The sequence below is a fragment of the Monodelphis domestica genome, chromosome 4, assembly GCF_027887165.1.
Source record: "Monodelphis domestica isolate mMonDom1 chromosome 4, mMonDom1.pri, whole genome shotgun sequence".
NCBI classification, from domain to species: Eukaryota; Metazoa; Chordata; class Mammalia; order Didelphimorphia; family Didelphidae; genus Monodelphis; species Monodelphis domestica.
This window is the reverse complement of record NC_077230.1, coordinates 132,576,773-132,591,882: the sequence shown is the minus strand read 5'-3', so window position 1 is coordinate 132,591,882 and position 15,110 is coordinate 132,576,773. Positions and strand designations below refer to the sequence as shown.

The window sequence follows — 15,110 nt, the reverse complement described above, 5'->3', positions numbered from 1 at the left end:
TTTGGAATCAATACTGTGTATTGGTTCCAAGGCAGAAGAGCAGTAAGGACTAGGCAATGGGGGGGGGGGGTGTTAAGGGATGTGCAGGATCACATATCTAGGAAATATACGAAGCCAGATATGATCCAAAGGATTGTTGATGAAACATGTTACCCACCTGTAGTCTGGAGAGATGAAAGCCTGAAGAATGATGAATTATATATGCATATATATGTACATATATAAAAATTTATTTTCCTTGAATACATAATCTTGTAACTGAGTTTTGTTTTTCATTCATTTTCATTCATTCTCAAATGGGGATGGGGAGGTGGGGAGAAAGTGTAGATTTTTGCTAATTAAAATTTTAATATAAAATAAAATCAAGAGTCAGTATTATTTTTAATGGGGACAAACTAGAGGTCTTTTAAATAAGATCAGGAGTAAAGCACAGAATCCATTATCATGATTGCTATTTGATAGTGTAGCAAGGGAATGTGCAAAGTGGATTGTAAGGATTGACTGATAGCCCTCAAGCCAAGGATTCTACAGGAGCTGGCTGGGTCAAGATTCTAAGGTAGTTGGACCAGCTTTCAACTGTCTTTCTGAAGCTGGATCTCCACATTGAAGCTGTGACTCTGAGATTCTCCCTGGAAAAACATCTTTCAAGCTGCCTGCCTTAGATTAACATCAAGAAAAGGTTGAGAAGAAGTTCTCCATTCATTCTGGTGGACAGAGTGATTTTGGAAGAGAATTTCTCCCTTTCCTGGATCTTCTAAAGACTTTACAACTGGATGTTGTCTGACCCACCAAGGACTCTGTGTGGGAATCTGGGCTCCCTGTTTGGACTTATCCTTAGTTAACTTTAGTTTAGTTTAGGTTAGCCAGATCAAGCTTAGTATAGGAACTTATTGGGTTAAGTATCTGGGTGGGTGATAGTCAGATGGTCAACCTTCCCCTTTCCTTCCCTTTCTTTATTAATAAACTTATTTATATAATTGTATGTTTTCCCTTTCCTACAACCTTTCTCCCCTTCCCTTAAATTCCTTATTACAATAGAAAGTGAGAAATGCTAGCTAAAATGCTGAAGCAAGAAAAAGAAAGAGAATAAAATATAGAGAAATAGATAATAAAATTATTATTTTTTGCATATGATATGATGGTTTACTTGGAGAACTCTAGAGTCAACTAAAAAACTAACTGAAAACAATTGACAAATTCAACATTGTTATAGCATATAAAAGAAACTCATATAAATCATCAGTTCTATATAACATAACTAGCAAGAAGACATAGAATGAAAAGTTCCAGAGAAATTCCATTTAAAATAACTACGGAATGTAAAAGATTTGAGAATTTACCTGCCAACATACACATAGGAATTATATCAATACAAACCCGTTTATACAAATAAAGGTAGATTTAATTAACTGCAATTGTTCATGGGGAGGCTATGCCGATATGATAAAAATGACAATACTAACTTAAGAATCTCAAGGGAAAAAGGGAAAAACCTCATCCTTCTTGTATTTTCTATGGCATTGGACATTGTTGGCCATCTCCTCAGGATACCCTCTCCTTCCTCAGCTTTTATGCCATTTGTCTCTTCTGGCTCTCCTCCTGCCTCCCTTTATATTGTATAATTGAAAATGTTACCCTAAAAAAAAAACAACTACATATCCTGAGAGCCCACTGACTTCCTGTCATTATGTACTTCCTATAGACAGAGGATAAAGGGAGTGGGCATTGAGGCTCTTCAGCTCTTTTGGAATGATGTAGCATCAGCAGTGATGGTGGTAAGGTGGGGAAATTTTGAAAATGGCTAACCAGCCATGGGCATGTGGTTTTTATTTTGTATCCTCTTTATTCCTTGATTTCTAATGATCTTTAATAAACCTCATAAAATATAATATTTTTATTATTAGAGATTATAATTTAATTTTTATAATATTTTCTCTCATAAGCTCTTTTAAGAATCATCTCTGTGAAAAAAATGACTCCTACTCTCTTCCTTCATCTCCAGTCCTACAATACCATGTGTTTCCCAGACATCTCAATTACTAGATGTCTTTTAAGTATATAAATTCAACATGTTTAAAACAATTCATTTAATCCCCCCTACTCCCCAATTCACCCCTCTTCTGACTTTCCCTATTTCCATCAAAGGCAACACTTTCACCCCTTTTCTGGCTTTCCCTATTTCTATCAAAGGCAACACTATCTTTCAGGCACCATTTGCTTTCCAACTGTTATTGCTTTTAATTCTGTAATAAACCTCATGTTTTTCCCCTTCTCTCTCCTCATATTCCTTCACATTCCTTCATTCCAGTTCAGGATGGGGAAATTTTTAAAAAGTTTAAAAAAATGGAAAAAATGTAGGCCATAAAAACTTTTACTACTTGTTAAAGTCATATTTAAACAATTCATCATCAGTAATGAATATAAGTTAGGGATAAGACTGGTTTTTAGGGTTAGTGAAAGAAGGGAATTTTGAGATGAGCCCTGGGAAAGGATTCTGGGTAGGAAAGGAATTGTGGAAGTCTAAAATTGAAAATAACTGAACTTCACTTCCTTCTTGGATTTCACCTGAACTGGAATTAGGTTTTGTCTCTGCCTACATTTCCATCAAGCTGAAGGAGGGATTTTGCTCTAAGAGATTCTCCCTGGATAGCAAGGATTTTATGGTGAAATCTGTGTCATGTAGGTAGAGAATTTATTTGGAGAAAATTAAATTTTCCCTGGGCCTAAAGATCATCTGCCAGTGACATCTGCCATCTGACAAGTCCAGCTTGTCAGAATTCCTCTTGGCTAAGGTAATCCAAAGCTTTCCATCTATAACTTGGGTTATTTAGTACAGCAGCCAAACCCAAGGGTTTTTTCCTTTCTTTATTAATTACTGGTGGGAAGATTAGGTTATGTCAGATAGCTTGGGAAAGAGTTTTAGGGAGGATAGAGAGTTGTAGGTAGGGTCCAGAGAAGAAAAAGAAGGCTCCCCTTAAGCAGGGGACTTAGCAGTTGGGTGGAGGTAGTTTGAAGAGTGTTAGGGTCTATCTACCAGTTTCTCTTATTCCTTTTATTAAAATAAACTTTGTTTCCATAATACAAGGGTTTGATGCTTAACTGGCCCTAAGGAGTTCCTAGGTGGGTAGTAACATCTAACATCCCTCTAGGACAGTTCCTCATTACAGTAAGTACATATGTATTTTCTTCCTTGAAATAATATTTGTAAAGTACTTAACAGAGGGAACCTGACATATAGTAAATGCTCAATAAATGCTTATTCTCTTTACTTCCTTTTTATGATTTTATCAGCTCTTCAAACTTTACAGTTCACAAATAAAATCTACATATCTGTTCTCAACCTATGAATGTGGTTTCTCTTATGTCTAATTTTAGAATATAATTTTAATCATTCACTTATGTCAGTTTACAGCAGGAGGGTGATTCTTTTTTTTTTTTTAAAAACCTTTACCTTCTGTCTTGGAATCAATATTGTGTATTGGCTCCAAGGTAGAAGAGTGGTAAGGGCTAGGCAAATGGGGGTCAAGTGACTTGCCCAAGGTCACACTGCTGGGAAGAGTCTGACACCAGATTTGAACCTAGGACCTCCCATCTCTAGGCCTGGCTCTCAGTCCACTGAGCTACTCAGCTGCCCCCCAGGAGGGTGATTCTATATAAAATTAGTTTTCAAAGACAGACTGTCACAATATATGGTAAATGTCACTCTCTTTTAAAAACAGAACAGCTTTTTAAGGAAAAAGGATGAAAGTGATAAAGAACACAGTGAATCAGATACATAAGTGAACAAAGATATGTAATTTAAAACAAAAAAATTCTAATAAAATTTTGATAGAATGTTTTCTTTTATATTAATGTCTCTAAAAACATCTGAAACATTATCAAACAAAAAGTTATCTTTTCTTACCTGGTGGTTGTTGGGGCCAAAAGTATTGTAGCCAGTCCTGAAGTACATAAGTAAACCGAATAGCTATGCTAACTGGAGGCAATGGTGTTAAAGGACATCCCTGGAAAATTAATGCAAAAATAGGCATCATGTAAATACTAAGTAACATATAAATAATATTTGTTAAGTAAATTTTTTATTCCTGTGAAGCTGATTTCCAATACCCATATGTAATATTTTACATTTATTCCTATTGTTCATTTTATTATATCTAGTCCAATGTTTTAGTCTGTTAAGATCTCTTTCTATCATGACTCTATTCCCAAGTACATGAGTGGTCCCTCCTAGCTTTTGAGACATCTACAAATCTCAGAGGAATCATTTATGTTAGAACTAATACAAATATTGGTTCCAAGGCAAAAGAATAATAAGGGCTAGACAACTAAGTTTAAGTGACTTGCCTAGAGTCACACATCCAGGAAATGTCTGAATCCAGATTTGAACCCAGGACTTCCCAACTTTGAGCTTGGAACTTGATATACCAAGACACTTAGGTGCCCCTTTATTCAAGGATAGGTGAAAATGTTCAAACAACAGTAAAAGATAAAGCATACATCAGGGGGCATAGGAAGCATTTTAGTGGAAACTAAAACCTCCCCCCAACATGACAAGAAATCAGTAATGACTACTCTCTGTATTAGAATCTTGACACCTTGGACTACATTTCTCACAGTTCCCTTTTCCCTTTCGTGTACATGCGTCATGATGTGGTTGGAGTTTTTAGTTTTGGTTCATGCGGCTGGGCTCTCTCTCTGTTCCACATGGAGGCTGGGGGAGCTCTAGGTTGCTCTAGCCTTTTTACTTCCCCTTTGCTTCAAGTTAAATATTTAATAAATATTATTAAATATAATACTTGGAGTATTGATATTAATTTTAATACTTACATCTCTAAGCACAGCCATTGAAGAAGTTCAGAATCCATTTAATCATACTGTTATCTAGCTTACACTGCTATCACTAACATCTAGGCAAACTACTTTTAGCGATGTCCTGTTCTGCCAATTTAGTTACTATTAAAACTAGTAAAGAATATTAAGTCCATCATGACTTGTTTTTGATGAAGTCATGCAGACTATAGAATCCATTCTTTTTTTTTTCTTCTTCTCTATCTCTTTTTTTAAACTGGGCCATATGTCCTTCTCAAGTCCTACACTAAAAGGTCTAGTCTTTACAGTCTTTCAAATATCACTGACAGAAGTAAGATAACCCTGGGTTCAATAAATAATAACCCATTTTCTGACTGAAGTTATCCACTCTGCCTACTTTTCCTAATCGTTTTGTTAGTCACCAGGGGATGATCAGTCAAGATCCAATCACTAGGAAAAATATTACAAAATCTAGTAATGACAACAAAGTAATCTCCACTAATAGTAAGATAAAGGACATTTTTCTCCCCCACAGGAATAATTCACTTTAAAAATCTGGATTTTCAAATTGGATCACATAATGACAGCCACACACATATATTATTTTAAGGTCAAAGACTGTTAGGCAAAAGAGAGTCAGACTTCAAGTCAAGAATACTCAGATTCAGGTCTTACCTCTAATATATACTGGTTCTATAACCCTGAGCAAGTCATTTAAACTGAGTTTTAGGTTATTCTTTAAGACTAAGTTGTGAAGACCCTGGTCTGCAGTGGTAGAGGGAGTTTATTCAACTGGGAGTTCTCTCTAGTAATGAAAAATCAAAAGTCTAGTCCTAAACCTTAACTGTTTAGGTTTAAAAGGTCCTTTTCTCATAACACTGTGAGGTATAGTATGAGAATTCATTCCATTTTTATAGGGAAGAAAAATGAAGAATCAGAGAGGTAAAAGTAACTTGCCCAAGGTCACAATATTAGAAAGGGTCATAGCCAGGAAATGAAGTAGAGTCTAAGTCTAATATACCAAGCTGGCCTCTCACATCATGTGTTAGTTCCTCATGTAATATTATATAGGCTGTTCTGTTAGATATATAAAATACCCAGGCAATAGGAAAAGAAGACAAGTAGAGATGAAAGCTAAAAGCAGAGAGCTGAGAGAAGCATAAAACACATTACTATGGTTTAGATATGAGCAGAACTAAGGGAAGATCAGAGGGTTAGAAGGGATCACAGCATCAGAATGAGAATTGAAATGTCAAGAGGATACACCACAAGTATAAGAATCCTTTTGTGCAAACCCACCCAGCAGTACAACCTTCGTGCGTGTCAAAAATCTTCAGCTATCTGGGAGTTTGGACACATAACATTCTTACAATTTTATTTAATAGAAGTTAATAAGATAATAGCAACTACACTAATACATTTTATAGTTGATCTTAGTTACTGAGGGATGGATATAAGAAGAGACCTACAGTAGGCAGAAAGACCAGAAATTGGACTTAACTTAAAAGTAGGTCTTTAAGTATCATACATTAAGAACAAATATTTAGTTCTATTAAATATAATTGTCTTTCTATGTAGATTTTTATGAGATTTTTAGTAGTAGAAAAGAGCTAATTTATCATTTTAGTATATTCTAAGGCAGACGATTGGTAAGGGCTAGGCAATGGGAGTCAAGTGACTTGTACAGGATCACACAGCTAAGAAGTATCTGAGGCCATATTTGAACCCAGGACCTCCCATCTCTGCGCCTGACTCTCAGTCCACTGAACCACCCAGCTGCCCCCTTGCATCAGTTCTTCTGCTTTAATATTGATTTAAATGTAAAGTAGTTCCCCCTTATCTAAGGGGAATTCAATCCAAGACTCCCAGTGAATGCCTGAAGCCACAAACGGTGTGCAGTCCTATACAGATTGCTTTCACTTTCACTTTTAACACTTAGGTTAACTTTACTCTACAGTACCTCTCTTTCCCCACACTTGTCTCTTAAGTCAGCATTCCACAGCTACCCACCCCCCACAAAAAATAAAACCCTTAAAAAACCCCAAAAACTCAACAACCTCCAAATGAAAGCAGAAGAAGGTAAGGGTTTTTTAAAAAAAAGAAGATGAATTGATGCATACACTCTCCACTACTACAAGGCAGGCCGACCTCTAGGTGCAGAGAGGAAATCCCTCTTGGACTGCTGGGTAACTGAAATCAAGGAAAGTGAAGCCACAGATAAAGGGGAAAACTACTGTACCTGTCTTCATGGTCAATTACAGGCTGAATAAAAAAGGACTCATATTAAGATTCAGTATTCTTTACTACATAACATGAAACCATTATAAAGTTAAAAAACAAGTAGCCTGGTTTTTACTTAGTTACTGAAAAATTTTTTATAACCCCATGTTAAGACTAAATAATAAATTCACCAGCTACAGAAGGAACCAAATTGTCTCTCTGTACTTATATGTAGAAAATAAATTCCTAAGAGTTCAAATTCTACAAACTGCAATTATGATTCTATTTTTATAAAACGTAAGTAAATTAGAGCCTCTAAAGCATCAGACACTAAAATTCTGTTCTGTTAACAGCAGGAACATTAATAAGAGAAAAACAGTGTTTCACTCTGAACAACTAAGAGTAAACTTATTTATTTAAATTATAAGCATAGAAAAAGTGAACAAAATTTCTTGCCATATTATCTCTCCCTCACCCTAGACAATTAACTCTATAAAATATGTAAGATTAGATGTTCTGTAAGGAAGTACCTCAAATCATCTTGGGGTAGAGAGTCATGTACATAGGGATTGGGAAGCCTGATTATGTCTTTAGGCCCTCAATTTCCTCTTACAAAGGAATCTCAATGAAAATGTGTTAGTGATTGGGAGAGAGAAAGAAGTCAGGTAAGCATTAATATAACTTTTCAATGCAACTGATTTGCATGTTAATTGTCCTTGATAGGAAGAAAGGAGAACAATAGCGTAGACATGTCTGAAAAATTTGTAGTTTCAAATTTTCTCAAAGTATTGCCTTATAAAAAGCAATGAGCACTTGTCATTTTAGGTCAAAAAAGAGGTGCTAAGTAATAAAATTCCCTCTTGGATGAAATTCCCTTAAATATATGCCAAAAAGAACCCAAACTCTACTACTATAAAATATAGGGCTTCACATTTACAGTAGTACTTTATGAAGTTCTATTCTTATAACAAAATTCCCTAAAAGGGCTATCCTATAAAGAGTCCTTTAAGAAGAAACTTCATCATTCCTATAATCCAATCAATGTACTCTGACATAACATTCAATAAAAAACCATAAATTAAAATTATATGTATTACCAGAATCTAAGGCATACTCCTTCCAAATTGGGCTTCCAATAATCCGTCTTAAAATACTCATTTCCCAGTAGTCCCTAGCAAGTGATCTATTCTTTGGCCCCATCTCCTTCTTCTTAGAGTGGTCAGGGAGCTCCCCACTATCTTAAACTTTGATCTGCTCTTTTTTTTCCCCCTTCTCCAATTTTTTTTTTTGTGATTTGAAAATTTTAATTTAATTAATTCAGAATATTTTCCCATGGTTACATGATTCATGTTCTTTCTTTCCCCTCCTCCCACCCCACTCCCATAGTCAACAAACAGTTCCACTGGGTTTTACATGTGTCTAACCCACTCTTTCAAGGCAGTATGGGCCAATCCAGTATATTTTATCCTTTAAAAAGCAACAGGGGTACCTTCACCATATTCCCTCTGACCTTGTTCCTTTTATTTAAAATAGTTTGAGCCAGAAAGGATAACCTGGAAATGTCTTTGGGCTAACAGTCTTTGTGTTAAAAAAAAAAAGGAAAATAGACTTTTTTTGCTTAAAAAATTAATCTGCATTACAAAGGAAGCAAAAAAGACATCAAGAAGGTCAGCGTAGCATTAAACCATATAAAATTCACTTATCTAGATTGGCTAATAAAAAGTATAAATGGTACTTAGCATTTCTTTTCATCTGTTTTCCTAAATAAAAATGCACATAAATAATTATACAATTACATTACTGAGCTTTTAAAAATTATTTATAAGGGATTTTTAAAAAGTATCATCTTAGTAGTAAAAGAAATTATCTACTTCTATCTGGATTCTCAAACACACCTTCACTTACAATTTTTGATTTGAAGATATCCAACAGCCCTGATAGGTGAGTATACTGATTTGGCACTTTGCGAAGATGAACCATTTCAAAGTCAGTTCGAACTCCTGGACCCTGACATTCCCCTACATACATTCTTCGCCATTTGTGATGTATCTGCACGAAAAGTGGCACCTGACTAAAGAAAGTGGTTAGGTGGTTAGCTAACAAGTTACAAGATGCTTTACTTACTATTGTTAAGGCCCTAGACATTCTTTTTCCTTCTCTACACAAAGGTGGTTTTCTCCTTCTAGTGAATTAAAGATCAATTAATCATATTAAAGGCCTTTTCTGTGCCAGGCACAGTAGTGATTTTTCTTCCTTAATAAATTAAAATGAAGACCCTTTTAAAAAAACTTAAACTGGTTTTTTTAATAAACTTAACATTTACTTGAACATTTTGTGATTTTTCTCCCTTCACAAATTGTAATGAAAACTTTTTTTAAAAATCTACATTAAAGGTTTTTAGAAACTTTTACCTACCAGCCTGTATTTCCCAAGGCAATAGAAACAGAACTCAGAAGAAGATTGCATTTGGATTCACTAAGAACAGCATCATTATTTGCAGCTGGTGCAATTACTACAAATTCACGCAATCCATACCTAAAAGACAAATTTGAAGAAAAATTGCATTAGAAAAAAAATTTCAGAATACAATAGTTCCTTAAGATACATTTAAGAAATCTAAAGATGGGGATTGATTACACTAGATATCTGAATTTCTTAATAGTAATTTAACATATAAAAGGTTGAATTTCCTTTGCTTCTTATTTACAGAAACATTCTTACTTGTTTATAGCTTTACATGCTTTATACATTAGGGAACATATTGCTAAGAAGCAAAGAAATCAAGAAACAGTTTGCCCTTGGAGATGCAGAAAATACTAAGGCGAGTTATGAGTTTTAAAAAAGCATTGAAAAAGTCTAATGATTTAACAAGAGAAAGGACTGAGAAACTAATGAACCTTAAGGTTCCAGAAAGAGTACGAAATAAAGGAGCTGTCAGTCAATAGAGAATGAATGGTCAGTTTTTAAAATAAGAAAGGTACAATTATACTTTGAAAATGCCCCAAATCATTCATTACTAAAAAATGCAAATTAAAACAACTCAGAGGTTCTATTCATCAGATTGGCAAAAAGTGTCAAAATAAAAAATGACAATTTTTTGGAGGGGTAAGGGGAGCATAAACACAATAATGCATATTATTGAGGCCATTCTGAAAAGCAATTTGGTACCATATCCAAAAAGACATTTAAATGTATATATACCCTTTGGGATCCAGCAATATCAAAACTAAAAATATACCCCAAAGGATTATACTTATAATGAAGAACTACAAAATACAGCAATATCTATCAATTGGGGTATGGCTCAACAAACATAATATATGAATGTAAAGGAATATTGGTACACCAGAAGAGAAGATGAAAGGTATAAATTCAGAATAACCCAGGAAGACTTGTATGAACTGACATGAGTAAAATGAAATGAGTACAACTATAACATTTTATAATAGCATTGTAAAGGAAAACAACTTTGAAAAACTTGAGGGGTAGCCAGGTGGCTCAATGGATAGGGAGCCAGGGCTAGAGAAGAGAAGTCCTGGTTTCAAATCTAGTCTCAGACACTTCCAAAGATGTGTGACCCTAGGCAAGTCACTTAACCTCAACTGTCTGGCTCTTAATGCTCTTCTGCTTTAGTACCCATACTTGGTATCAATTCTAAGACAGAAAGTAAGAGTTTTAAAAAAAAGAAAAGAAAGACTTGAGGACCTTGGTCAATAATATGAACTACAGAACAATGCTGATATATCATGACACCTACTATTCAATGGGGAGGGAATGTATTAGCATGTATAGAATAAGGCATATAGTTTCAGACATGGTCAATGTGTGGGTTTGATTTGATTAACTCTATCTGTTAACAGGGAGGACTTTTATTTTAGGGGAGAAAAGAAAGTTATTAGAGGTAGGGCAAGAGTGATAGTGATACAAGGGGGGGGGAGGGGGACATCAAAAGAACAGTGGTGAAGGGCAGGGAGGTGGCTCAGTGGATAGAGAGCCAGGCCTGGATAAAGAAAGGTCCTGGATTCAAGTCTAATCTCAAGCATTTTCTAGTTGTGTGGCTTTGGGTAAGTTACTCAAACCCAATTGCCTCTCACCCTTACTGCTCTTCTGTTTTGGAACCAATATTCAGCATCAATTCTAAGACAGAAGGTAAAGAAAAAGAAGGTAAAAGAAAAAAAAATACTGACATCCAGAAATGTTTAAAAATATACAAAAGAAATAAGAAAAAAGTTCAGAAGGAAACATGGCCAAGTAGTGTTGGCACTACATGTTAAATTTAATACATACTTTAAAAAACATAAGCTATATGTAATAGAGACTAAAGGTTCATCTGCAATTCACCTTCTTATGTGTAAAAATTCATGGTTGTTGATATTTGTCAAACTCTTAATAGAAACTATAATAAAAAAAAATTAGAAATAAAAAGAATGGAAAAAAGAATACAGCTATAGGATACCAAAATATTAAACAATTATTCTCTACTATACACCTGTAGAATATTTATAATACTCCAAGTTCAGAATAAAAAAGAATTGTAAAATACCCTTCTTTGTCTCAAATCTTTTCCCCCCTTCCTTTTACTTATTTAACTAGACCTGCAACCCAACTTAAGTTTAACTTTTAGATGAAATGCAGTTTTTCAAAAAAATTGAGCTTTGGTATAAAATTTTATATTCAAATGCTCATGTTATATGGGTTCTTGATGAGATGATGTAATATATTTTAATTACATTTTATACTTCAGGGATTTTAGAAAAGGAAAATATTTTCAGATATATATCTATAATTCAATTAAGTTGATATTCATATTTTAAATACACCTTAAGGTTTATGTAATAAAATGTGTATAAAAAGAGTTTTGGTCCTTTAGTAAATGCTAAGTAAACCTTAAGTTTTTAAAATTTTCAAGGACTAGAAAAGCATGAGATAAATAGGTGATATTTCCACTGCATATATTATCTTACATCTATAAGTCAATTTTTAAAAAAATTAATATCCATCAAATTGAGGTTTTAGAAATCCCTTAAAGTAAAATATAAGTGCTTATTATATGTATAGAACCAGACTAGTATAGTGTTCTGGAGTATACCACAGAGAGATCAAAAGAGAGCCCATATTTCAAAAGAACTTACAATTGGGAAAACAACAAACATGTATATACAACTAGAGAACACAAGTAAATGTAGGATAATGGTTTCAACTAAGGTCATTCATGTTCCTTCCAATTTCCAAAATTATGTGATTCCATTGTGCAATTTGAGCCAATGTTGCACCATAAGAACACTGGAATAATCTAGCATATCAATATATTCTTGATTGTGTCAAAAAATAACTGTTAACCAGTAAAGGACACAGGCTATTAGAAAAAAATAAAGGACAGCTAGTATGGAATTGATTGAATGCATGTATATCTATATATCATTATCGCACTTAGCTGTAAGTCAATTTTTTGGCAATGTCAACTATCCAGAATATAGGTAAAAAGCTTTTGAACTGTCACTAAAAAAAGTCTCAGAGTCTATGTACTAAAGGTCATGTACATTTTTACTCTTTGGAGAGGATTTCACTCAAGCCCTCATTAAAACTTGTGATTTAACTTAAACCCAATTCTAAAAAATGTGGTTTTCTAGTGTAACAAAACATTATAGTACATAGTGTAACAAAAACATAGTGTAACAAAAAATTATCTGGTTTTCTAGTGTAACAAAACAAAAGATAGAGATATGAGTTATAATAGCCTTCCAAAATACCTGCTTGACAGAAATAAGAGGCCCAAACAACCTCTATTCCAAAAATTATAGGACCTAAAAGAATTATAGCAATTTGGAGCTATTCAGAAAAGGGCCAAACAATCCTACACGTTAATAAGAGGAAGGAATAATAAGTTTTTTACAGCAGAGTTAGATGGCTGAGTTGAACAGACCCAGATTAGAATATACTGAGAAATGTTTAATAAAATAAAAATATAATGCAGCATAGACACTATTAGTTTTTAGTTTTCTAAGTCAACATGGGCCCACATGGGTCCCTTTATATTGGAGTTGGATACTCCTGAATTACAGAATAGCACAATTGATGTTCTACTAATGAGTAATAAAGAAAAGGAAAGAGTATACTCAATATTGTCTGTTTAAGGCAAAGAAATACATAATACATTTTAAAATCATTTCCATCCCCAAATGGGCAAAATACAAAAAATTTGGGTGTTATAATAATTTTCTATAGACCTTACTTTACAAGCTATAGAAATCTGAGCTGTCAGTCATCCAGAACAGTCACTTACCAGGTATAGTCTACCCTCTAATGAGCCTGATAAATGATGTGTTATTGAATGTAGGAGGTACAGATGCCAGATAACAAGTCCCTTTTTCCAGTGTGTCCTAGCATGTTAAAAGAAGTTCAGTTATGTTACAGACTGTGAGACACTGACATAAACTGTGTTGCAGGAAAACAGTTAAGAGGGGTCTGCATGAGCAAGTATTAGTCAAATGAACAAAAACATTTACTAAGCACTCATGTGCAAAGTGCTGTTAGACACTGGGGATACAAAGGCAAATTGAAAAAGCCTAGGTTCTTAGAAAGTGGACATTTTATTGGAAGGATCCAATATGGACACAATTAAATATAATGCAGTGTAACTTGAGAAGGATGAGAGTAAGGAAAGACTTGTGGAAAGAGATAATACGTGAGCTAAGCAGATAGGTAGTGATGTGGTGGACTATTTCAACACCTCCCCAACCTCCTTCAACTGAACATGAGCTCGAAACAGCTCACAACCAAATGATGAGCATTTTTTTAAAAATGGAGATGGAAAGGAAATCTAGTCAAACACGGAATCTCAGAGTTAGAAGGGACCTTGGTTGTCACTGAGATAATTCATAACATGAAATATTTCCTTACAATAAGCCTAATGTTTTGAGTAAAGGTCTATTCACTGCTTCTAATTTTACCCTCTGGGAACAAGCAGAAAAGTTTATTTCCCTTTCCACATTATAGTTCTTTAAATACTTGAAGATGGCTATCATGTATCTCCTAAGTCTTCTTTTCCCCAGGCTAAACATTCCCAATGCTTTCAAATAATGCATATATGACATGTTCTCCAAGCTCTTAACAATCACAGTTACCCTCCTCTGAATGATCTGAAGCCTATCATAGTTCTTTCTAAAATGTGGAACAAGACTGTGTGTGTAGGGGGCAGCTGAGTAGCTCAGCCAATTGAGAACCAGGCCTAGAGATGGGAGGTCCTAGGTTCAAATCTGGCCTCAGACACTTCCCAGCTGTGTGACCCTAGGCAAGTCACTTGACCCCCATTGCCTAGCCCTTACCACTCTTCTGCCTTGGAGCCAATACACAGTATTGACTCCAAGATGGAAGGTAAGGGTTTTAAAAAAAAAAAGACTGTGTAACATCCCACCCTGCTTTACAAAGTAAAGCTGGATGGATAATCACTTCTATCTTATCTCAATGTAGCCTAAAATCATATTACTTTTTTTTAATATCACACACCATACTGCTTATTAATATTGAGCTTGTAGACCACTAAAAACTTTAGATTATTTTCACATAAAATATAATCTAAGACACACATACATTCCATCCTCTATTTGTGCTTGCTGGAATCCCTCTTCTATTGTTATCAAATTTCCTTCATCTTAGTCCATGAAATGAACTGAATTCCTCTCATATTGCTTCTCTCTTCCAGAATAAAAATAAGAAGAATGGCAGCATTTATATAGCACTTTAATGTTTGTCTCCAAAGTGCTTCTATATACATATCTCATCTGATTCTCATAGCAATCTTGTAAGGAAATTGAGGCTGAGAAAGGTTAGGTGACTTGCCAAAGGACAATTAGCTAGTACTTGTTTCAGAGAGGATTCAAACTCATGTCTCTTGCTTCCAAATTGAACATTTTATTCACTGAGCTACCAAGCTATTTCCTAATTGTCTCTTAACTGCAAAATCTAATGGCAATTTCTTGATCCTCATCCTTCTTGAGTTCTCTTATTGCTTCTGACACTGCCAATAACGTTCATTTCCTGGAAACTCCTCTCTAGGTTTTTGTGACATTGCTGTTCTCCAG

At 34.6% G+C, this 15,110-nt stretch overlaps 1 protein-coding gene and 1 long non-coding RNA gene across 4 annotated transcripts in view; one reads left to right on the top strand and one right to left on the bottom strand.

The window, feature by feature from the left end:
- Window positions 1-15,110, bottom strand: part of RAB3GAP1 (RAB3 GTPase activating protein catalytic subunit 1) — a 102,356-nt gene that overhangs the window by 60,602 nt on the left and 26,644 nt on the right. For 2 of the 3 annotated variants that reach the window (XM_056793766.1, XM_056793767.1), the window contains 3 exons: window positions 9,445-9,564; window positions 8,935-9,100; window positions 3,905-4,004 (listed from right to left, as the gene is read on the bottom strand). In XM_056793766.1, the coding sequence (XP_056649744.1) occupies window positions 3,905-4,004; window positions 8,935-9,100; window positions 9,445-9,564 (386 nt within the window). Of the gene's footprint in view, window positions 1-3,904; window positions 4,005-8,934; window positions 9,101-9,444; window positions 9,565-13,312; window positions 13,532-15,110 lie in introns of those variants that run through there. The other variant, XM_056793768.1, reaches the window with a different exon arrangement.
- The window catches only part of LOC130453686 (uncharacterized), a 51,834-nt gene that overhangs the window by 11,038 nt on the left and 25,686 nt on the right, over window positions 1-15,110 (top strand). The window lies entirely within an intron of this gene.